Source organism: Pseudophryne corroboree, chromosome 1, assembly GCF_028390025.1.
Source record: "Pseudophryne corroboree isolate aPseCor3 chromosome 1, aPseCor3.hap2, whole genome shotgun sequence".
Taxonomy (NCBI): domain Eukaryota; kingdom Metazoa; phylum Chordata; class Amphibia; order Anura; family Myobatrachidae; genus Pseudophryne; species Pseudophryne corroboree.
In genome coordinates, this window is record NC_086444.1 from 397,635,169 (window position 1) to 397,658,554 (window position 23,386).

A 23,386-nucleotide genomic window follows, 5' to 3' on the forward strand; every position below is an offset into this window, starting at 1 on the left:
CACTCGCCAATTTGTTAGATAATATCACTGAAATGTATGATGACACGTTTAGATACACTGGAAGAGAACTTCAAGCTTACAAAACAGAACTAGTTCAGCATAGGATGGTTCTTAATTATCTTACAGCAGTAACAGGCGGATATTGTGTTACATTGGCAACACAGTACGGCATAAAGTGTTGCACGTATATCACAAATAGCACCGAGGATCCGGTAGAGGTCATAGACCAAAAGATGGACGATATTCTCCAATTGAAGTGGGAATTTCGTCGAAAACACAATCTCACCCTTGCTGCTGTAGGTAATGAGCTGACTGGTTGGGTGTCATGGTTGAACCCGCGAAATTGGTTCTCCGGTTTAGGAGACTGGGCTCAAGGAGTCATAATGGATGTTGGAAAGTTTCTACTATGTATCTTGGGTGTCATTATATCGATTGGATTGATATTTAGATGCGGGCGGGCTTTAATGAGGTGCAAACAAAGTACAAAAGTGATGAGCTTGAGGAGCGAGGAAACTGTAATTAACCTGGATTTGATTTATGACCCAATGATAGAAACCAGGATGTGATGAAAATGCGATTATACGGTCCGTTTCTTTCACCTGTTTTTCTGCTTTTCTCCAAGATACAAAGACCCCCTTGGACGAGGAAGCTGACGAGACGAGATGTATACAGACAACAGACAAGCACCGAAGATGAAGTTTTGACAACCTATGATATGGACACTTGATGAACTTTGCCATGGATCCCCAGTTTCCCTAGTACTTTTAAACTCACGCTAGCCCAACATTTTTTGTAAATCTGATGGCACTGACAAAGCTTGTTGCTCATGCCTAAGGAGCAAAACAGCGCAAAGAAGACGACTCTCAACAGATACCGAACACAACTTCAACAACAGATGTACATTTCCCTGACATAGAATATCATTGCATTTTTCGTAAATGTTCTTTATCTTCATCTCTACAACCCTCAGGTAACGACACACATAGACGATAGGGAATACAGGCACAGATATCAGCAACCACATACCTCCCCCATTCATGTATCATCAACTAAAATGTGCATCCCCATTTTGTTACAACTGAAAGCCGAAATGAGCTCGGTAGAGTTTGACAGCCCATCCACAGACCTGTACCACAGGATAAGAAGGAATTCAAATGTATACTTCGCAATACCTCGAAGCTTGATTTACCACACGTACGGCACGATGATACATGACCCTCCAAACATGGACTCATACACACATGCTTCTGCTTTCTCACTAGGTCATACCCTCTTCACACCTACTCCACTCTTCTCCCCTACCCAACCATGGAAATGAATTAACCCCTGACATATATTTTTCTCCTTTTGAAATGTTTTAGAAGGTGGCAGTTATTATTGACTGCCAAAGGGTGGACTGTCAAAGTCAGAAAAATATCTCTATGCACGTTGCCATATTTGCACCGCACACTGGTCCGCGCTGCGCATGCGTACGCTCTCCCGTGAAGGCGCATACCCGCAATAGCGTGCACTCGCAGGCGCGGTATGCGTATTTACGGTAGAGTTTATGTAGTCGTAGCGTGCGACTCATTCGTTACATATTTTCATAATTAATGTAGTTTATAGATCATGATCCCCTTAATGATTTCTGAAAGTCTAGTTAATGTAGAATGTCCCTGAGCTGAGGAATCCCTCTTTGCATCGTACGAAGGGTCTAACAGGAATCATACAGCAGTGTTTGGTACCCATCGGAAGAGTATTTAATTAGCAATATTCCGGTGTTGGTTTGGAGCGTATTAATCGCTCGTGCGAATAGTTATGGACATAAGAAGTTTATGTCCATTTCTATTATTTACACATACTCAGGTATGCGGCGGGAAACCCAGTTTCCCACCCACCTGAGCTGTTGGAAATCGTCACAGCCCACCTGTATGAATCACCCTATGACCTTTTGTTATGATGCAGGGCCGAATTCCTTCGGCCAATGGACAATGGGATTGTAGGACCATGAGATTGCATTGTGTGTGGGGCATAAATAGGCAGGCCGACCACATCCAGCTCTCACTCTCTCATCAACGGTTATCTGCTGATAGCCGGGAGCTGGATATCGAGGCGCAGGCGATCATACCCTTTGTGCGTAAGTTTCTCTCCGTAATCATTGTCTTTCTGTGAGCCAATTTCTCTCATCTCTCTCTCTCTCTCTCTCTCTCTCTGTTCTGTTCTCTCATATCTCCCCTAGACTAGGCTAGTATTGTATTGCATTTAGGTCAGTGTAGTATTGTCTTTTTGTATTTATTGTTTAGTTCTGTGGTTAGGAAGTCTCTGTTATATTGTAGTGTATCATTTGTACTGTTATCCCCTTTTTCAAATATATTAGATATAATACAATTAATAGGCTTTGGAACCTAAACCAGTATCTGTGTATTTTCTATAGTGTTAAGTGTTCACTTGAGCGTCGGTGACGCTCAAGCAGCTTTGTAGTTAGTCAGGTTACACAAGGTTGCACTTACACCCTGTATTCACATTAAGTTATTCTGTGTATTTCATTGGTATAAGGTTTAAACATTAAGATATAGCGTTGTGAGCGTCTGCGCCGCTGGTGACCTCCTCGTGGTCTCGAGCGTATGCTACGCCATAGCGAATCATTACTCTAGTCATAACCAATAACGTGTCCTGTGATCACTGGGCCGTGAGCGAACGTGACGCTTGAGCGTCTCGCCTACGGCGGAGCGATCGTTACGCAAATAGCGTACCATTACGGTACTTCTTAAGCAAACAGCGTACAGTGTTCTTAGACTTCATAAAGGGTTGTTTATACGACAAAAGTATTTAGAATTGTCAAGGCCATGGGTCCTCTGATATCATTTCTTGAAGTTCTGGGTACCAAGCTCTTCTTGGCCCATCCGGAACCACGAGTATCGTTCTTACTCCTCGTTTTCTTATTATTATCAGTACCTTTGATATGAGAGGCAGAGGAGGGAATACATAAACCGACTGGTACACCAACGGTGTCACTAGAGCGTCCACAGCTATTGCCTGAGGGTCCCTTGACCTGGCGCAATATCTAGTTTTTTGTTTAGGCGGGACCCCATCATGTCCACCTGTGGCCTTTCCCAACGGTTTACCAACAGTTGGCAGACTTCTGGATGAAGTCCCCACTCTCCTGGGTGTAGGTCGTGTCTGCTGAGGAAGTCTGCTTCCCAGTTGTTCACTCCCGGAATGAACACTGCTGACAGTGCTAAGACGTGATTTTCCGCCCATCGGAGAATCCTTGTGGCTTCTGCCATCGCCATCCTGCTTCTTGTGCCGCCCTGTCGGTTTACATGGGCGACTGCCGTGATGTTGTCTGATTGGATCAGTACCGGCTGGTTTTGAAGCAGAGGCCTTGCCAGACTTAGGGCATTGTAATTGGCCCACAGTTCCAGAATATTTATGTGTAGGGACGACTCCTGACTTGACCAAAGTCCTTGGAAATTTCTTCCCTGTGCGACTGCCCCCCAGCCTCGAAGGCTGGCATCCGTGGTTACCAGGACCCAGTCCTGTATGCCAAATCTGCGGCCCTCTTGAAGATGAGCACTCTGCAGCCACCACAGTAGAGATACCCTGGTCCTTGGAGACAGGGTTATCAGCCGATGCATCTGAAGATGCGATCCCGACCACTTGTCCAAGAGGTCACACTGAAAGGTTCTTGCATGGAACCTGCCGAATGGAATTTTGCTTCGTAAGAAGCTACCATTTTTCCCAGGACTCGTGTGCAGTGATGCACCGATACCTGTTTTGGTTTCAGGAGGTCTCTGACTAGAGATGACAGCTCCTTGGCTTTCTCCTGCGGGAGAAACACTTTTTTCTGTTCTGTGTCCAGAACCCTCCCCAGGAACAGTAGGCGTGTGGTAGGAACCAGCTGTGACTTTGGAATGTATAGAATCCATCCGTGCTGTTGTAGCACTTCCCGAGATAGTGCTACTCCGACCAACAACTGCTCCTTGGACCTTGCCTTTATAAGGAGATCGTCCAAGTACGGGATAATTAAAACTCCCTTTTTTCGAAGGAGTATCATCATTTCTGCCATTACCTTGGTAAAGACCCTCGGTGCCGTGGACAGTCCAAACGGCAGTGTTTGGAATTGGTAATGGCAATCCTGTACCACAAATCTGAGGTACTCCTGGTGAGGATGGTAAATGGGGACATGTAGGTAAGCATCCTTGATGTCCAGGGATACCATGCAATCCCCCTCCTCCAGGCTTGCAATAACCGCCCTGAGCGATTCCATCTTGAACTTGAATTTTTTTTATGTATGTGTTCAAGGATTTCAATTTTAAAATGGGTCTCACCGAACCGTCCGGTTTCGGTACCACAAACAGTGTGGAATAGTAACCCCGTCCTTGTTGAAGTAGGGGCACCTTGACTATCACCTGCTGGGAATACAGCTTGTGAATTGCCTCTAGCACAGCCTCCCTGCCTGAGGGAGTTGTCGGCAAGGCAGATTTGAGGAAATGGCGGGGGGGAGACGCCTCGAATTCCAGCTTGTACCCCTGAGATACTACTTGAAGGATCCAGGGATCCATCTGTGAGCGATCCCACTGATCGCTGAAATTTTTGAGGCGGCCCCCCACCGTACCTGGCTACGCCTGTGGAGCCCCCGCGTCATGCGGGGGAAGAATTTGGATTCTGGGAACTGGCTGACTGGTGCAGCTTTTTCCCTCTTCCCTCGTCTCTGTGCAGAAAGGAAGCGCCTTTGACCCGCTTGCTTTTCTGAAGCCGAAAGGACTGTACCTGATAATACAGTGCTTTCTTAGGCTGTGAGGAAACCGGAGGTAAAAAAATTTCTTCCCAGCTGTTGCTGTGGATACGAGGTCCCAGAGACCATCCCCAAACAATTCCTCACCCTTATAAGGCTCTATGTGCCTTTTAAAGTCAGCATCACCTGTCCAGTGTCGGGTCTCTAATACCCTCCTGACAGAATGGACATTGCATTAATTCTGGATGCCAGCCGGCAAAATATCCCTCTGTGCATCCCTCATATATAAGACGATGTCTTATGTTCGCAAAATAGTATCCCTGTTTGACAGGGTTACAGACCACGCTGCAGCAGCACTATCTGCAGGTCTCAGTCCAGTACCTGAGTGTGTAAATACAGACTTCAGGATAGCCTCCTGCTTTTTATCAGCAGGTACCTTCAAAGTGGCCGTATCCTAAGACGGCAGTGCCACCTTTTTTGACAAACGTGTGAGCGCCTTATCCACCCTAGGGGATATCTCCCAGCGTAACTTATCCTCTGGCGGGAAAGGGTACGCCATCAGTAACTTTTTAGAAATTACCAGTTTCTTATCGGGGGAACCCACGCTTTTTCACACTTCATTCACTCATTTGATGGGGGAACAAAACACTGCCTGCTTTTTCTCCCCAAACATAAAACCCTTTTTTTAGTGGTACTTGGGTTAATGTCAGAAATGTGTAACACATTTTTTATTGCCGGGATCATGTAACGGATGATCCTAGTGGATTGTGTATATGTCTCAACCTCGTCGACACTGGAGTCAGACTCCGTGTCGACATCTGTGTCTGCCATCTGAGGGAGCGGGCGTTTTTGAGCCCCTGATGGCCTTTGAGACGCCTGGGCAGGCGCGGGCTGAGAAGCCGGCTGTCCCATAGCTGTTACGTCATCCAGCCTTTTATGTAAGGAGTTGACACTGTCGGTTTATACCTTCCACCTATCCATCCACTCTGGTGTCGGCCCTAGAGATGAGCGCCTGAAATTTTTCGGGTTTTGTGTTTTGGTTTTGGGTTCGGTTCCGCGGCCGTGTTTTGGGTTCGAACGCGTTTTGGCAAAACCTCACCGAATTATTTTTGTCGGATTCGGGTGTGTTTTGGATTCGGGTGTTTTTTTCAAAAAACCCTAAAAAACAGCTTAAATCATAGAATTTGGGGGTAATTTTGATCCCAAAGTATTATTAACCTCAAAAAACATAATTTACACTCATTTTCAGCCTATTCTGAACACATCACACCTCACAATATTATTTTTAGTCCTAAAATTTGCACCGAGGTCGCTGTGTGAGTAAGATAAGCGACCCTAGTGGCCGACACAAACACCGGGCCCATCTAGGAGTGGCACTGCAGTGTCACGCAGGATGTCCCTTCCAAAAAACCCTCCCCAAACAGCACATGACGCAAAGAAAAAAAGAGGCGCAATGAGGTAGCTGTGTGAGTAAGATTAGCGACCCTAGTGGCCGACACAAACACCGGGCCCATCTAGGAGTGGCACTGCAGTGTCACGCAGGATGGCCCTTCCAAAAAACCCTCCCCAAACAGCACATGACGCAAAGAAAAAAAGAGGCGCAATGAGGTAGCTGACTGTGTGAGTAAGATTAGCGACCCTAGTGGCCGACACAAACACCGGGCACATCTAGGAGTGGCACTGCAGTGTCACGCAGGATGTCCCTTCCAAAAAACCCTCCCCAAACAGCACATGACGCAAAGAAAAAAAGAGGCGCAATGAGGTAGCTGTGTGAGTAAGATTAGCGACCCTAGTGGCCGACACAAACACCGGGCCCATCTAGGAGTGGCACTGCAGTGTCACGCAGGATGTCCCTTCCAAAAAACCCTCCCCAATCAGCACATGATGCAAAGAAAAAGAAAAGAAAAAAGAGGTGCAAGATGGAATTATCCTTGGGCCCTCCCACCCACCCTTATGTTGTATAAACAAAACAGGACATGCACACTTTAACCAACCCATCATTTCAGTGACAGGGTCTGCCACACGACTGTGACTGATATGACGGGTTGGTTTGGACCCCCCCCAAAAAAGAAGCAATTAATCTCTCCTTGCACAAACTGGCTCTACAGAGGCAAGATGTCCACCTCATCTTCACCCTCCGATATATCACCGTGTACATCCCCCTCCTCACAGATTATCAATTCGTCCCCACTGGAATCCACCATCTCAGCTCCCTGTGTACTTTGTGGAGGCAATTGCTGCTGGTCAATGTCTCCGCGGAGGAATTGATTATAATTCATTTTAATGAACATCATCTTCTCCACATTTTCTGGATGTAACCTCGTACGCCGATTGCTGACAAGGTGAGCGGCGGCACTAAACACTCTTTCGGAGTACACACTTGTGGGAGGGCAACTTAGGTAGAATAAAGCCAGTTTGTGCAAGGGCCTCCAAATTGCCTCTTTTTCCTGCCAGTATAAGTACGGACTGTGTGACGTGCCTACTTGGATGCGGTCACTCATATAATCCTCCACCATTCTATCAATGTTGAGAGAATCATATGCAGTGACAGTAGACGACATGTCCGTAATCGTTGTCAGGTCCTTCAGTCCGGACCAGATGTCAGCATCAGCAGTCGCTCCAGACTGCCCTGCATCACCGCCAGCGGGTGGGCTCGGAATTCTGAGCCTTTTCCTCGCACCCCCAGTTGCGGGAGAATGTGAAGGAGGAGATGTTGACAGGTCGCGTTCCGCTTGACTTGACAATTTTGTCACCAGCAGGTCTTTCAACCCCAGCAGACCTGTGTCTGCCGGAAAGAGAGATCCAAGGTAGGCTTTAAATCTAGGATCGAGCACGGTGGCCAAAATGTAGTGCTCTGATTTCAACAGATTGACCACCCGTGAATCCTTGTTAAGCGAATTAAGGGCTGCATCCACAAGTCCCACATGCCTAGCGGAATCGCTCCGTGTTAGCTCCTTCTTCAATGCCTCCAGCTTCTTCTGCAAAAGCCTGATGAGGGGAATGACCTGACTCAGGCTGGCAGTGTCTGAACTGACTTCACGTGTGGCAAGTTCAAAGGGCATCAGAACCTTGCACAACGTTGAAATCATTCTCCACTGCACTTGAGACAGGTGCATTCCATCTCCTATATCGTGCTCAATTGTATAGGCTTGAATGGCCTTTTGCTGCTCCTCCAACCTCTGAAGCATATAGAGGGTTGAATTCCACCTCGTTACCACTTCTTGCTTCAGATGATGGCAGGGCAGGTTCAGTAGTTTTTGGTGGTGCTCCAGTCTTCTGTACGTGGTGCCTGTACGCCGAAAGTGTCCCGCAATTTTTCTGGCCACCGACAGCATCTCTTGCACGCCCCTGTCGTTTTTTAAAAAATTCTGCACCACCAAATTCAAGGTATGTGCAAAACATGGGACGTGCTGGAATTTGCCCATATTTAATGCACACACAATATTGCTGGCGTTGTCCGATGCCACAAATCCACAGGAGAGTCCAATTGGGGTAAGCCATTCCGCGATGATCTTCCTCAGTTGCCGTAAGAGGTTTTCAGCTGTGTGCGTATTCTGGAAAGCGGTGATACAAAGCGTAGCCTGCCTAGGAAAGAGTTGGCGTTTGCGAGATGCTGCTACTGGTGCCGCCGCTGCTGTTCTTGCGGCGGGAGTCCATACATCTACCCAGTGGGCTGTCACAGTCATATAGTCCTGACCCTGCCCTGCTCCACTTGTCCACATGTCCGTGGTTAAGTGGACATTGGGTACAACTGCATTTTTTAGGACACTGGTGAGTCTTTTTCTGACGTCCGTGTACATTCTCGGTATCGCCTGCCTAGAGAAGTGGAACCTAGATGGTATTTGGTAACGGGGGCACACTGCCTCAATAAATTGTCTAGTTCCCTGTGAACTAACGGCGGATACCGGACGCACGTCTAACACCAACATAGTTGTCAAGGACTCAGTTATCCGCTTTGCAGTAGGATGACTGCTGTGATATTTCATCTTCCTCGCAAAGGACTGTTGAACAGTCAATTGCTTACTGGAAGTAGTACAAGTGGGCTTACGACTTCCCCTCTGGGATGACCATCGACTCCCAGCGGCAACAACAGCAGCGCCAGCAGCAGTAGGCGTTACACGCAAGGATGCATCGGAGGAATCCCAGGCAGGAAAGGACTCGTCAGACTTGCCAGTGACATGGCCTGCAGGACTATTGGCATTCCTGGGGAAGGAGGAAATTGACACTGAGGGAGTTGGTGGGGTGGTTTGCGTGAGCTTGGTTACAAGAGGAAGGGATTTACTGGTCAGTGGACTGCTTCCGCTGTCACCCAAAGTTTTTGAACTTGTCACTGACTTATTATGAATGCGCTGCAGGTGACGTATAAGGGAGGATGTTCCGAGGTGGTTAACGTCCTTACCCCTACTTATTACAGCTTGACAAAGGGAACACACGGCTTGACACCTGTTGTCCGCATTTCTGGTGAAATACCTCCACACCGAAGAGCTGATTTTTTTGGTATTTTCACCTGGCATGTCAACGGCCATATTCCTCCCACGGACAACAGGTGTCTCCCCGGGTGCCTGACTTAAACAAACCACCTCACCATCAGAATCCTCCTGGTCAATTTCCTCCCCAGCGCCAGCAACACCCATATCCTCCTCATCCTGGTGTACTTCAACACTGACATCTTCAATCTGACTATCAGGAACTGGACTGCGGGTGCTCCTTCCAGCACTTGCAGGGGGCATGCAAATAGTGGAAGGCGCATGCTCTTCACGTCCAGTGTTGGGAAGGTCAGGCATCGCAAACGACACAATTGGACTCTCCTTGTGGATTTGGGATTTCAAAGAACGCACAGTTCTTTGCGGTGCTTTTGCCAGCTTGAGTCTTTTCAGTTTTCTAGCGAGAGGCTGAGTGCTTCCATCCTCATGTGAAGCTGAACCACTAGCCATGAACATAGGCCAGGGCCTCAGCCGTTCCTTGCCACTCCGTGTGGTAAATGGCATATTGGCAAGTTTACGCTTCTCCTCCGACAATTTTATTTTAGGTTTTGGAGTCCTTTTTTTTCTGATATTTGGTGTTTTGGATTTGACATGCTCTGTACTATGACATTGGGCATCGGCCTTGGCAGACGACGTTGCTGGCATTTCATCGTCTCGGCCATGACTAGTGGCAGCAGCTTCAGCACGAGGTGGAAGTGGATCTTGATCTTTCCCTAATTTTGGAACCTCAACTTTTTTGTTCTCCATATTTTATAGGCAGAACTAAAAGGCACCTCAGGTAAACAATGGAGATGGATGGATTGGATAGTTTACTAGTATACAATTATGGACGGACTGCCACGGTTAGGTGGTATAAAAAAACCACGGTTAGGTGGTATATATTATAATAATAATACAATTATGGATGGACGGACTGCCTGCCGACTGCCGACACAGAGGTAGCCACAGCCGTGAACTACCGCACTGTACACTGGTTGATAAAGAGATAGTAGTATACTCGTAACAACTAGTATGACACTATGACGACGGTATAAAGAATGGAAAAAAAACCACGGTTAGGTGGTATATATTATAATAATAATACAATTATGGATGGACGGACTGCCTGCCGACTGCCGACACAGAGGTAGCCACAGCCGTGAACTACCGCACTGTACACTGGTTGATAAAGAGATAGTAGTATACTCGTAACAACTAGTATGACACTATGACGACGGTATAAAGAATGGAAAAAAAACCACGGTTAGGTGGTATATATTATAATAATAATACAATTATGGATGGACGGACTGCCTGCCGACTGCCGACACAGAGGTAGCCACAGCCGTGAACTACCGCACTGTACACTGGTTGATAAAGAGATAGTAGTATACTCGTAACAACTAGTATGACACTATGACGACGGTATAAAGAATGGAAAAAAAACCACGGTTAGGTGGTATATATTATAATAATAATACAATTATGGATGGACGGACTGCCTGCCGACTGCCGACACAGAGGTAGCCACAGCCGTGAACTACCGCACTGTACACTGGTTGATAAAGAGATAGTAGTATACTCGTAACAACTAGTATGACACTATGACGACGGTATAAAGAATGAAAAAAAAACCACGGTTAGGTGGTATATATTATAATAATAATACAATTATGGATGGACGGACTGCCTGCCGACTGCCGACACAGAGGTAGCCACAGCCGTGAACTACCGCACTGTACACTGGTTGATAAAGAGATAGTAGTATACTCGTAACAACTAGTATGACACTATGACGACGGTATAAAGAATGGAAAAAAAACCACGGTTAGGTGGTATATATTATAATAATAATACAATTATGGATGGACGGACTGCCTGCCGACTGCCGACACAGAGGTAGCCACAGCCGTGAACTACCGCACTGTACACTGGTTGATAAAGAGATAGTAGTATACTCGTAACAACTAGTATGACACTATGACGACGGTATAAAGAATGGAAAAAAAACCACGGTTAGGTGGTATATATTATAATAATAATACAATTATGGATGGACGGACTGCCTGCCGACTGCCGACACAGAGGTAGCCACAGCCGTGAACTACCGCACTGTACACTGGTTGATAAAGAGATAGTAGTATACTCGTAACAACTAGTATGACACTATGACGACGGTATAAAGAATGGAAAAAAAACCACGGTTAGGTGGTATATATTATAATAATAATACAATTATGGATGGACGGACTGCCTGCCGACTGCCGACACAGAGGTAGCCACAGCCGTGAACTACCGCACTGTACACTGGTTGATAAAGAGATAGTAGTATACTCGTAACAACTAGTATGACACTATGACGGTATAAAGAAAGAAAAAAAAATACCACGGTTAGGTGGTATATATTGTAATACAATTATGGATGGACGGACTGCCTGCCGAGTTCCGACTGCCGACACAGAGGTAGCCACAGCCGTGAACTACCGCACTGTACTGTGTCTGCTGCTAATATAGACTGGTTGATAAAGAGATAGTATACAATACATACAACAATGAATATACTACTATACTGGTGGTCAGGCACTGGTCACCACTAGTCACACTGGCAGTGGCACTCCTGCAGCAAAAGTGTGCACTGTTTAATTTTAAATTAATATAATATTATGTACTCCTGGGGGCTCCTGCTATAACAACCTGCAGTGCTCCCCAGTCTCCCCCACAATTATTATAAGCTTTGCCTTTTATACATTGATGTGCAGCACACTGGGCTGAGCTGAGTGCACACAGACTGAGTCACACTGTGTGACTGGCTGCTGCTGTGTATCGTTTTTTTTCAGGCAGAGAACGGATATAGCAGAGAACGGATATATATTAAAATAAATAAAAGTTAACTAACAACAACTGCACTGGTCACTGTGGTAAACTCTGTCTGACTCTGCACAATCTCTCTCTCTCTTCTAATCTAATTTCTAATGGAGAGGACGCCAGCCACGTCCTCTCCCTATCAATCTCAATGCACGTGTGAAAATGGCGGCGACGCGCGGCTCCTTATATAGAATCCGAGTCTCGCGAGAATCCGACAGCGTCATGATGACGTTCGGGCGCGCTCGGGTTAACCGAGCAAGGCGGGAGGATCCGAGTCTGCTCGGACCCGTGAAAAAAACATGAAGTTCGTGCGGGTTCGGTTTCAGAGAAACCGAACCCGCTCATCTCTAGTCGGCCCCACAGGGGACGACATCACATTTATCGGCATCTTCTCTGCCATCACATAAGCCTCCTCATCAAACGTGTCGACACAGCCGTACCGACACACCGCACACACACAGGGAATGCTCTGACTGAGGACAGGACCCCACACAGCCCTTTGGGGAGACAGCGAGAGAGTATGCCAGCACACACCAGAGCGCTATATAATTTAGGGATTAACACTATATTGAGTGAATTTTTCCCAATAGCTGCTTGTATATACAATATTGCGCCTAAATTTAGTGCCCCCCCTCTCTTTTTAACCCTTTGAGCCTGCAAACTACAGGGGAGAGCCTGGGGAGCTGTCTTCCAGCTATACTGTGAAGAGAAAATGGCGCCAGTGTGCTGAGAGAGATAGCTCCGCCCCTTTTTCGCAGACTTTTCTCCCGCTTTTTTATGGATTCTGGCAGGGGTATTTATCACATATATAGCCTCTGGGGCTATATATTGTGATATATTTGCCAGCCAAGGTGTTTTTATTGCTGCTCAGGGCGCCCCCCCCCAGCGCCCTGCACCCTCAGTGACCGGAGTGTGAAGTGTGCATGAGGAGCAATGGCGCACAGCTGCAGTGCTGTGCGCTACCTTGGTGAAGACTGATGTCTTCTGCCGCTGATTTTCCGGACCTCTTCTTGCTTCTGGCTCTGTAAGGGGGACGGCGGCGCGGCTCCGGGAACGAACACCAAGGCCAGTTCCATGCGGTCGATCCCTCTGGAGCTAATGGTGTCCAGTAGCCTAAGAAGCCCAAGCTAGCTGCAAGCAGGTAGGTTCGCTTCTTCTCCCCTTAGTCCCTCGATGCAGTGAGCCTGTTGCCAGCAGGTCTCACTGTAAAATAAAAAACCTAAAATAAACTTTCTTTCTAGGAGCGCAGGAGAGCCCCTAGTGTGCATCCAGCTCGGCCGGGCACAGAAATCTAACTGAGGCTTGGAGGAGGGTCATAGTGGGAGGAGCCAGTGCACACCAGGTAGTCTAAAAGCTTTCTTTTAGTTGTGCCCAGTCTCCTGTGGAGCCGCTATTCCCCATGGTCCTTACGGAGTTCCCAGCATCCACTAGGACGTCAGAGAAAAGAATAATAAAGAAAAAGCCACTAAGTATGAAATTTATCTTATTTTTAATTATGTTTACATTTACTAAGCAGGACAGCTTAAAGGACTAATATGTGCATGTCCTACCCATTTACACTGTTTTCAAGATGGCATAAGGGACAGTACAGTGGATATATTTTGCAGTTTACTGGTACTTTTTGGGCTGACAGTACCAACACAAGCATCCAAGTGCCGCCCCTAGGCACGTGCACGTGTAATGGGAAATTTTCCACTGTATCTGCTAACAAGTTTACTGTGGCTGAAGAGTTGGGGATTGGGAGAGTCTATGAGATGCAAGCCTCCCTCAGCAGTGAATCAGAAAGAATAATCTCCTGTTGAATGGTCACTGATATACTGCAGACGAGGTGAGTCAAAATCCAAGTCTCCACTTATTATACAAAGTTTATTTTACTAGGTGATCCATCGACACAGAGAAACTAAGCAATATGCAGAAGATATGTGTTACAGGGAAGGGGTGTGCTACGAGTGGCCGGCATTCGGGATCCAAAAAGTGTGCCAACACTTTAATTGTTCCGTCGGGCGCCTTCAGGTGAACGCTTGCACACAAAACACTTGAATTCCCCCCATAGAGGTGAGGAGCAGCTTTAGCCTCTTACTATTTAGAACTAGTGGATGGTTTTTGATGCAGTTTTCGCAATTCTATAGAGCATTTGTCGAGGAAGGTCCAGGTCTATGAAACATTAATCTAGGACAAAAGGGAGCCAAGCACTTATGATGTTAGTGAAGCAAGTCAAAGAAAAAAGGTCAGACCGTTAAGATATATCACAATGAAGTACTTTATTTCATACTATGTAGCGATTAATACGTATTATACATTTTCTCCAGAAAAATTGACGTAAGACCTATTTACTGATACTAAATTTCCTTTTTTTCAATTCCTCTTTCATTTACTGTATGTGAAAAATTATTATTTTTCATCAAAGTAATCCTATAAAATCTTGGTTAAAAATGCCTATCGCCGTAAATTGAAAATTGCTCCTGTGCAAAGCTGGGGCGGGGCTCTAGTTACATATATAGAAAATCCTACCATAATATGCAACTCAGAGCTCTCTATTTTCACTACTAACATACTTCCTGTATAATAGTACACATGTAAGCAGTATACTATATTAAAAAAAAAAACAGGTATAACAGTGTCAGCAGTATTAATAGATTAAGCACTGCAGTTGAATAATTGATTTTCATATCACTGTATGGATAGACGACTATAATATGTAATATACATAATGACTGGAACACTGGAACTGCCCTGAGAAATACTTTTTTGGGTGGGGGTCAAAGACTCTTTTTTTACTCAATGCTTCACTTGGTTTACACCAGCTCTGGCCCCTGCAAGGGATGGGAGGAAATATGTAACTATAGAGATTAAGGGATGTGTAACTACTTGGGAGAAGGGAATGATATTGTAGAGGAGCACTGAACAGAGGCATATACAATTCTATATTGGTGGGGACCAATAATGATTTTGCACAGATGTGTCCTTCTACATTGTGGCTTCAGTCGCACCAAACAGCCCTTCTCGAGAACCTAGTACCCGGGCGACTCAGCCACACCGAGTGTCTTTCTCACTCAAAATGTACTGCTTAGTTGCATAAATATTACAACTTGGAGTGACAAAACTACATTGCTACTGTAGATTATACTGATGAATTGGATTTATAGATCCGTGTACAACTGAGTTTGAATATGTGTAAAAAGACTCAGGTACAATTGGCCGCAGCTTTTTTTCATTGTACTCAATCTGTGACTTTGTGTGTAAAACAAAATTCCTGTGTGATTAATACCACAGCCTAGTGTCTCTAATACACTATGAGTGACTTTTCACTGATTCTGTGTTGTGTATAATATGCAAAATGTAGTACACTACTAATTTCTGAGTGCCTGAATAACACCGGGTATATCACGTCATATTACGTATAGACACTAGGTGTATGTAGGGTATGCATTTAACATGTCACCTGTCAGGACCCCAGCGGTCGCAATACTGACGCCAAAATTCCAACAGTGGTACAATGCCACCGCCGGAATACCGACAAGGTAGGTGATTCTCCCTCTGTGGGTGTCCACAACACCCATAGAGGGAGCAGAGAACCTGTGGTGAGCAAAGCGAGTACTGTGCCCTCAATGCGCTCGCCCCACTGCCGCATTCTGGCGGATGGGATGCCGATGTCGGTATAGTGACTGCCGCCATCCCGTCCGCCAGGATCCCATACCGTATGTAGTAATACCCCCTATGTTTAAGGAAAAGTGTAAGCAGATAAATAACACCTCTCTAATTCTTATGTTACAGATGGAGCCACGTTCATTGAGTGTGGCTACATCGCAGGCGGGGGCGCCCGGCGTGCCTGGTGAGCGCACAGAGATGCTCCCTTTCACTTTAAATGGGGCGCGTGCGCTCATTCATGCACGGGAGTCCGCTTCGCCAGGCGCACTCAGTTGCAGATGGAGCCACGATTAGCGTGGCTCCATCTGTATGTTTTTGTAACTCAGATAAATCAATGTGTTCTTACCTTGCTTTCCAGAAGGTCAACGTTCTGTCGCAGATCATTTCTTGACTTTTCTGATTTCACAAATTTTGCTGTCAGAGCAATGATTTCTTCCTACAGAATACACAGAGAGTACGTTATGCCAAGCTACAGTATACAATGGTCTAATGCGTGTGTGAATAGGGGAAACATTGTGTCCTGCTACTTACCTGCTTCGCCAGAAACTTGGCCTCATCTACACTGACAGTCAATGAGGGACGGATCTGACAAATTATTTTCCACCACAACCAGTCTCTGATACAATAGTATTTCCTGATATTCTTTTGGATACATTTTAGGGCAATCATTTGAATCTAAACAGAGTAAATAGAAATCATTCAATGTACAGTCTGCATACAATGATCAAGTATAGGATAATGTGGCTCCTATTGTGAAATATCACAGATACAGTATTAGAAGCCACTAGCTTCCTGTAACCATATAAACAATTTATACAGAGCCCAGAGATTTGAGGTGACTTCTCATATCCCCAAAAAATGTTAATGCAGGTACAGGGTCATTTTAATGCACTGTGAGCAGTAGGACCCACCAACCCGGTATTTTACCCTGTGCCGGCAAGCAGGTCCCTCCTCCTCAACAGTTAAATCTTCCCAGTGATATTCAGGAAGATGGCGCATGCACACAAACGATCAAAGGCTCTGGCACTGTATCAGAGCCTTTGCTCCTATGTGCAAACTGTATTATAATATTCCTCATGAACACTGAAGTGATGACATCAATACTGATGTGTTGTTTTCAATAAAAACAGTTTAAAAAATAAGAATTTACTTACCGATAATTCTATTTCTCGTAGTCCGTAGTGGATGCTGGGAACTCCGTAAGGACCATGGGGAATAGCGGCTCCGCAGGAGACTGGGCACAAAAGTAAAGCTTTAGGACTACCTGGTGTGCACTGGCTCCTCCCCCTATGACCCTCCTCCAAGCCTCAGTTAGGATACTGTGCCCGGACGAGCGTACACAATAAGGAAGGATTTTGAATCCCGGGTAAGACTCATACCAGCCACACCAATCACACCGTACAACCTGTGATCTGAACCCAGTTAACAGCATGATAACAGAGGAGCCTCTGAAAAGATGGCTCACAACAATAATAACCCGATTTTTGTAACAATAACTATGTACAAGTATTGCAGACAATCCGCACTTGGGATGGGCGCCCAGCATCCACTACGGACTACGAGAAATAGAATTATCGGTAAGTAAATTATTATTTTCTCTGACGTCCTAGTGGATGCTGGGAACTCCGTAAGGACCATGGGGATTATACCAAAGCTCCCAAACGGGCGGGAGAGTGCGGATGACTCTGCAGCACCGAATGAGAGAACTCCAGGTCCTCCTCAGCCAGGGTATCAAATTTGTAGAATTTAGCAAACGTGTTTGCCCCTGACCAAGTAGCTGCTCGGCAAAGTTGTAAAGCCGAGACCCCTCGGGCAGCCGCCCAAGATGAGCCCACCTTCCTTGTGGAATGGGCTTTTACAGATTTTGGCTGTGGCAGGCCTGCCACAGAATGTGCAAGCTGAATTGTACTACAAATCCAACGAGCAATAGTCTGCTTAGAAGCAGGAGCACCCAGCTTGTTGGGTGCATACAGGATAAACAGCGAGTCAGATTTTCTGACTCCAGCCGTCCTGGAAACATATATTTTCAGGGCCCTGACTACGTCCAGCAACTTGGAGTCCTCCAAGTCCCTAGTAGCCGCAGGTACCACAATAGGCTGGTTCAAGTGAAACGCTGAAACCACCTTAGGGAGAAATTGAGGATGAGTCCTCAATTCTGCCCTGTCCGTATGAAAAATTAGGTAAGGGCTTTTATAGGATAAAGCCGCCAATTTGAGACACGCCTGGCTGAAGCCAGGGCCAACAGCATTACCACTTTCCATGTGAGATATTTTAAGTCCACAGTGGTGAGTGGTTCAAACCAATGTGATTTTAGGAACCCCAAAACTACATTGAGATCCCAAGGTGCCACTGGAGGCACAAAAGGAGGCTGTATATGCAGTACCCCCTTGACAAACGTCTGAACTTCAGGAACTGAAGCCAGTTCTTTCTGGAAGAAAATCGACAGGGCCGAAATTTGAACCTTAATGGACCCTAATTTTAGGCCCATAGACAGTCCTGTTTGCAGGAAATGCTTGATCAGGGTAGGGATGACTTCATCCGAAATGCCTTTTTCCTTCAGGATCCGGCGTTCAACCGCCATGCCGTCAAACGCAGCCGCGGTAAGTCTTGAAACAGACAGGGTCCCTGCTGGAGCAGGTCCCTTCTTAGAGGTAGAGGCCACGGGTCCTCTGTGAGCATCTCTTGAAGTTCCGGGTACCAAGTCCTTCTTGGCCAATCCGGAGCCACGAGTATAGTCCTTACTCCTCTCCTTCTTATGATTCTCAGTACCTTGGGTATGAGAGGCAGAGGAGGGAACACATACACTGACTGGTACACCCACGGTGTTACCAGAGCGTCCACAGCTATTGCCTGAGGGTCCCTTGACCTGGCGCAATACCGGTCTAGTTTTTTGTTGAGGCGGGACGCCATCATGTTTGGTTTTTCCCAACGGTTCACAATCATGTGGAAGACTTCTGGGTGAAGTCCCCACTCTCCCGGGTGGAGGTCGTGTCTGCTGAGGAAGTCTGCTTCCCAGTTGTCCACTCCCGGAATGAACACTGCTGACAGTGCTATCACATGATTTTCCGCCCAGCGAAGAATCCTTGCAACTTCTGCCTTTGCCCTCCTGCTTCTTGTGCCGCCCTGTCTGTTTACGTGGGCGACTGCCGTGATGTTGTCTGACTGGATCAGCACCGGCTGACCTTGAAGCAGAGGTCTTGCTAGGCTTAGAGCATTGTAGATGGCCCTTAGCTCCATGATATTTATGTGAAGTGATGTCTCCAGGCTTGACCACAAACCCTGGAAATTTCTTCCCTGTGTGACTGCTCCCCAGCCTCTCAGGCTGGCATCCGTGGTCACCAGGACCCAGTCCTGAATGCCGAATCTGCGGCCCTCTAGAAGATGAGCACTCTGCAACCACCACAGGAGAGACACCCTTGTCCTTGGTGACAAGATTATCCACTGATGCATCTGAAGATGCGACCCGGACCATTTGTCTAGCCGATCCCACTGGAAGGTTCTTGCGTGGAATCTGCCGAATGGGATTGCTTCGTAAGAAGCCACCATCTTTCCCAGGACCCTTGTGCATTGATGCACTGAGACTTGGCCTGGTTTTAGGAGATTTCTGACTAGTTCGGATAACTCCCTGGCTTTCTCCTCCGGGAGAAACACCTTTTTCTGGACTGTGTCCAGGATCATCCCTAGGAATAGAAGTCGTGTCGTCGGGATCAGCTGCGATTTTGGAATATTGAGAATCCAACCGTGCTGGCGCAGCACTATCTGAGATAGTGCTACTCCGACTTCCAACTGTTCCCTGGATCTTGCCCTTATCAGGAGATCGTCCAAGTAAGGGATAACTAAAACTCCCTTCCTTCGAAGGAGTATCATCATTTCGGCCATTACCTTGGTAAAGACCCGGGGTGCCGTGGACAATCCAAACGGCAGCGTCTGAAACTGATAGTGACAGTTCTGTACCACAAACCTGAGGTACCCTTGGTGAGAAGGGTAAATTGGGACATGTAGGTAAGCATCTTTGATGTCCAGAGACACCATATAGTCCCCTTCTTCCAGGTTTGCAATCACTGCTCTGAGTGACTCCATCTTGAATTTGAACCTTTGTATGTAAGTGTTCAAGGATTTTAGGTTTAAAATTGGTCTCACCGAGCGGTCCGGCTTCGGTACCACAAATAGTGTGGAATAGTACCCCTTTCCCTGTTGTAGGAGGGGTACCTTGATTATCACCTGCTGGGAATATAGCTTGTGAATGGCTTCCAATACTGCCTCCCTGTCTGAGGGAGACGTCGGTAAAGCAGACTTTAGAAAACGGCGAGGGGGAGACGTCTCGAATTCCAATTTGTACCCCTGAGATACCACCTGAAGGATCCAGGGGTCCACTTGCGAGTGGGCCCACTGCGCACTGAACTTCTGGAGACGGGCCCCCACCGTGCCTGAGTCCGCTTGTAAAGCCCCAGCGTCATGCTGAGGACTTTGCGGAGGCGGGAGAGGGCTTTTGTTCCTGGGAACTGGCTGTTTGTTGCAGCCTTTTTCCTCTCCCTCTGCCACGGGGCAGAAATGAGGCGCCTTTTGCCCGCTTGCCCTTATGGGGCCGAAAGGACTGCGCCTGATAATACGGCGTCTTCTTAGGTTGAGAAGCTACCTGGGGTAAAAATGTGGATTTTCCAGCAGTTGCCGTGGCTACCAGGTCTGATAGACCTACCCCAAATAACTCCTCCCCCTTATAAGGCAATACTTCCATGTGCCTTTTAGAATCCGCATCACCTGACCACTGCCGCGTCCATAAACCTCTTCTTGCAGAAATGGACAGCGCGCTAACTCTTGATGCCAGTCGGCAAATATCCCTCTGTGCATCACGCATATATAGAAATGCATCCTTCAAATGCTCTATAGTCAGTAATATACTGTCCCTAACTAGGGTATCAATATTTTCAGTCAGGGAATCCGACCACGCCAGGCCCGCACTGCACATCCAGGCTGAGGCGATTGCTGGTCGCAGTATAACACCCGTGTGAGTGTATATACATTTTAGGATATTCTCCAGCTTTCTATCGGCAGGTTCCTTTAGGGCGGCCGTATCAGGAGATGGTAGTGCTACCTGTTTAGACAAGCGTGTGAGCGCTTTATCCACCCTAGGGGGTGTTTCCCAACGTGCCCTATCCTCTGGCGGGAAAGGGTACGATGCCAATAACCTTTTAGGAATTATCAGTTTTTTATCGGGGGAAACCCACGCCTCATCACACACTTCATTTAATTCCTCGGATACAGGAAAAACTACAGGCAGTTTTTTCTCACCAAACATAATACCCTTTTTAGTGGTACTTGTATTATCAGAGATATGCAATACATTTTTCATTGCTTCAATCATGTAACGTGTGGCCCTAGTGGAAGTCACGTTTGTCTCCTCATCATCGACACTGGAGTCAGTATCCGTGTCTGTGTCTGCCATTTGAGGTAACGGGCGTTTTAAAGCCCCTGATGGCGTTTGAGACCCCTGGACAGGCACAAGCTGAGTAGCCGGCTGTCTCATGTCGTCAACTGTCTGTCGTAAAGAGCTGACACTGTCACGCAATTCTTTCCATAACCTCATCCACTCAGGTGTCGACTCCCTAGGGGGTGACAACTCTATAATAGGCAATTGCTCCGCCTCCATCTCATTTTCCTCCTCAAACATGTCGACACAATCGTACCGACACACCGCACACACACAGGGAATGCTCTGATAGAGGACAGGACCCCACTAGCCCTTTGGGGAGACAGAGGGAGAGTATGCCAGCACACACCAGAGCGCTATATATAGACAGGAATACCACTATAAAATGTGCTTTTCCCTTTATAGCTGCTGTTAGTATTAAAACTGCGCCAAATTAGTGCCCCCCTCTCTTTTTTACCCTTTTCTGTAGTGCAGGACTGCAGGGGAGAGTCAGGGAGACGTCCTTCCAGCGGAGCTGTGATGGAAAAATGGCGCCCGTGTGCTGAGGAGATAGGCTCCGCCCCCTTCTCGGCGGCCTTTTCTCCCGCTTTTTGGTGAGTTCTGGCAGGGGTTAAAATACATCCATATAGCCCTGGGGGTTATATGTGGTGTATTTGTGCCAGCCAAGGTGTTTACATTGCTGCTCAGGGCGCCCCCCTCCCTAGCGCCCTGCACCCTCAGTGACCGAAGTGTGAAGTGTGCCTGAGTAACAATGGCGCACAGCTGCAGTGCTGTGCGCTACCTTGTTGAAGACTGATGTCTTCTGCCGCCGATTTTTCCGGACCTCTTCTTGCTTCTGGCTCTGTAAGGGGGCCGGTGGCGCGGCTCTGGGACCGAGCTCCGAGGCTGGGCCTGTGTTCGGTCCCTCTGGAGCTAATGGTGTCCAGTAGCCTAAGAAGCCCAAGCTGGCTGCAAGCAGGCAGGTTCGCTTCTTCTCCCCTTAGTCCCTCGATGCAGTGAGCCTGTTGCCAGCAGGTCTCACTGAAAATAAAAAACCTAAAACTAAACTTTCACTAAGAAGCTCAGGAGAGCCCCTAGTGTGCACCCTTCTCGGCCGGGCACAAAAATCTAACTGAGGCTTGGAGGAGGGTCATAGGGGGAGGAGCCAGTGCACACCAGGTAGTCCTAAAGCTTTACTTTTGTGCCCAGTCTCCTGCGGAGCCGCTATTCCCCATGGTCCTTACGGAGTTCCCAGCATCCACTAGGACGTCAGAGAAAAATAAATAAAAAAACTAAAGTGGTGTTTTATACAGTCACGGAAATCCTACGTATCTTCTAATACTGTATCTTTAGCAGCTTACAGTACGGATGCATTAATGCTTTATAATGCATATGTTTTCCTAGTGGCCACTTAAGTGATGACATCAGAACTTACAGATATTAAGTGATGACATGAGAACTTGCTGTTTACACAGCTCTTACTTACAGAAGCTTAAATATATAACCATCACGTGTATTACACATACTTCAGAATCACTTTTGTATTATTTGAAAATATTCTTGGCCCTACTCAGTCCCGAAGCACAGTGTTACAACCAGGGGCGTATCTACCCATTGGCCAAGATGGCACTTGCCAGGGGCGCCGGCTAAAGAGGGGCGCCACCAGGCAGTGTCATCCGCGGCCAGGGGTAGAACCTAGTGTGCCCCAGTCCCCCTGAGCAGTGCCTGGCCAGGACGGAGACTCGCACCGCATCTACTTACTGTTAACAGCGCCGGTGCTCAGTACCGCACTACAGTAAGGACGCTCTAAAACTACAGCTCCCAGCAGCCCTTGCTGCTGGGAGCTCCCGGCAGCACGGGCTGCTGGAAGCTGTAGTTTATTTAGCGCTTTATCACGGTAGTGCGGTAACGGGCACCGGCGCTGTTAACGGTAAGTACATGCGGTGACACCCGTCCCGTTCCAGCCAACCAGTGTGCCAGAGTGCTTGATGAGGGGAGCGGGGTGCAGCAGCTCCTGCAGGTCCAGCTGGAGGGGTGAGAAGCGGCCGGGAGGTGACAAGCATCAGCCCCCCTGCCAAGGGAAAATGCGCTGTTCAAACGGATCCTTTTGTGAGTAGGAGCACACTGCACACTGTGGAGAGAGGGAGGATGTACATGTGTGTGTGTGTGTGTGTGTAGGGTGGTGGGGGGCAATATGGAGAAGAACACACTACCCCAGTGGATCCCAAACTTTTTTTTAATCTCTGCGCCCTAGAGAATCAGAAAAAAAAAATTCACGGCACCGCT

At 47.2% G+C, this 23,386-nt stretch overlaps 1 protein-coding gene across 6 annotated transcripts in view; it reads right to left on the reverse strand.

Annotated features, from left to right (window-relative positions):
• Nucleotides 1–23,386, reverse strand: part of MYO18B (myosin XVIIIB) — a 1,127,577-nt gene that overhangs the window by 469,216 nt on the left and 634,975 nt on the right. For all 6 annotated transcript variants that reach the window (XM_063913212.1, XM_063913213.1, XM_063913208.1 and 3 more), the window contains exons 25-26: nucleotides 16,225–16,368; nucleotides 16,040–16,129 (exon numbers count right to left, since the gene is read on the reverse strand). In XM_063913212.1, coding sequence (XP_063769282.1) covers nucleotides 16,040–16,129; nucleotides 16,225–16,368 — 234 coding nt within the window. The remainder of the gene's footprint in view (nucleotides 1–16,039; nucleotides 16,130–16,224; nucleotides 16,369–23,386) is intronic.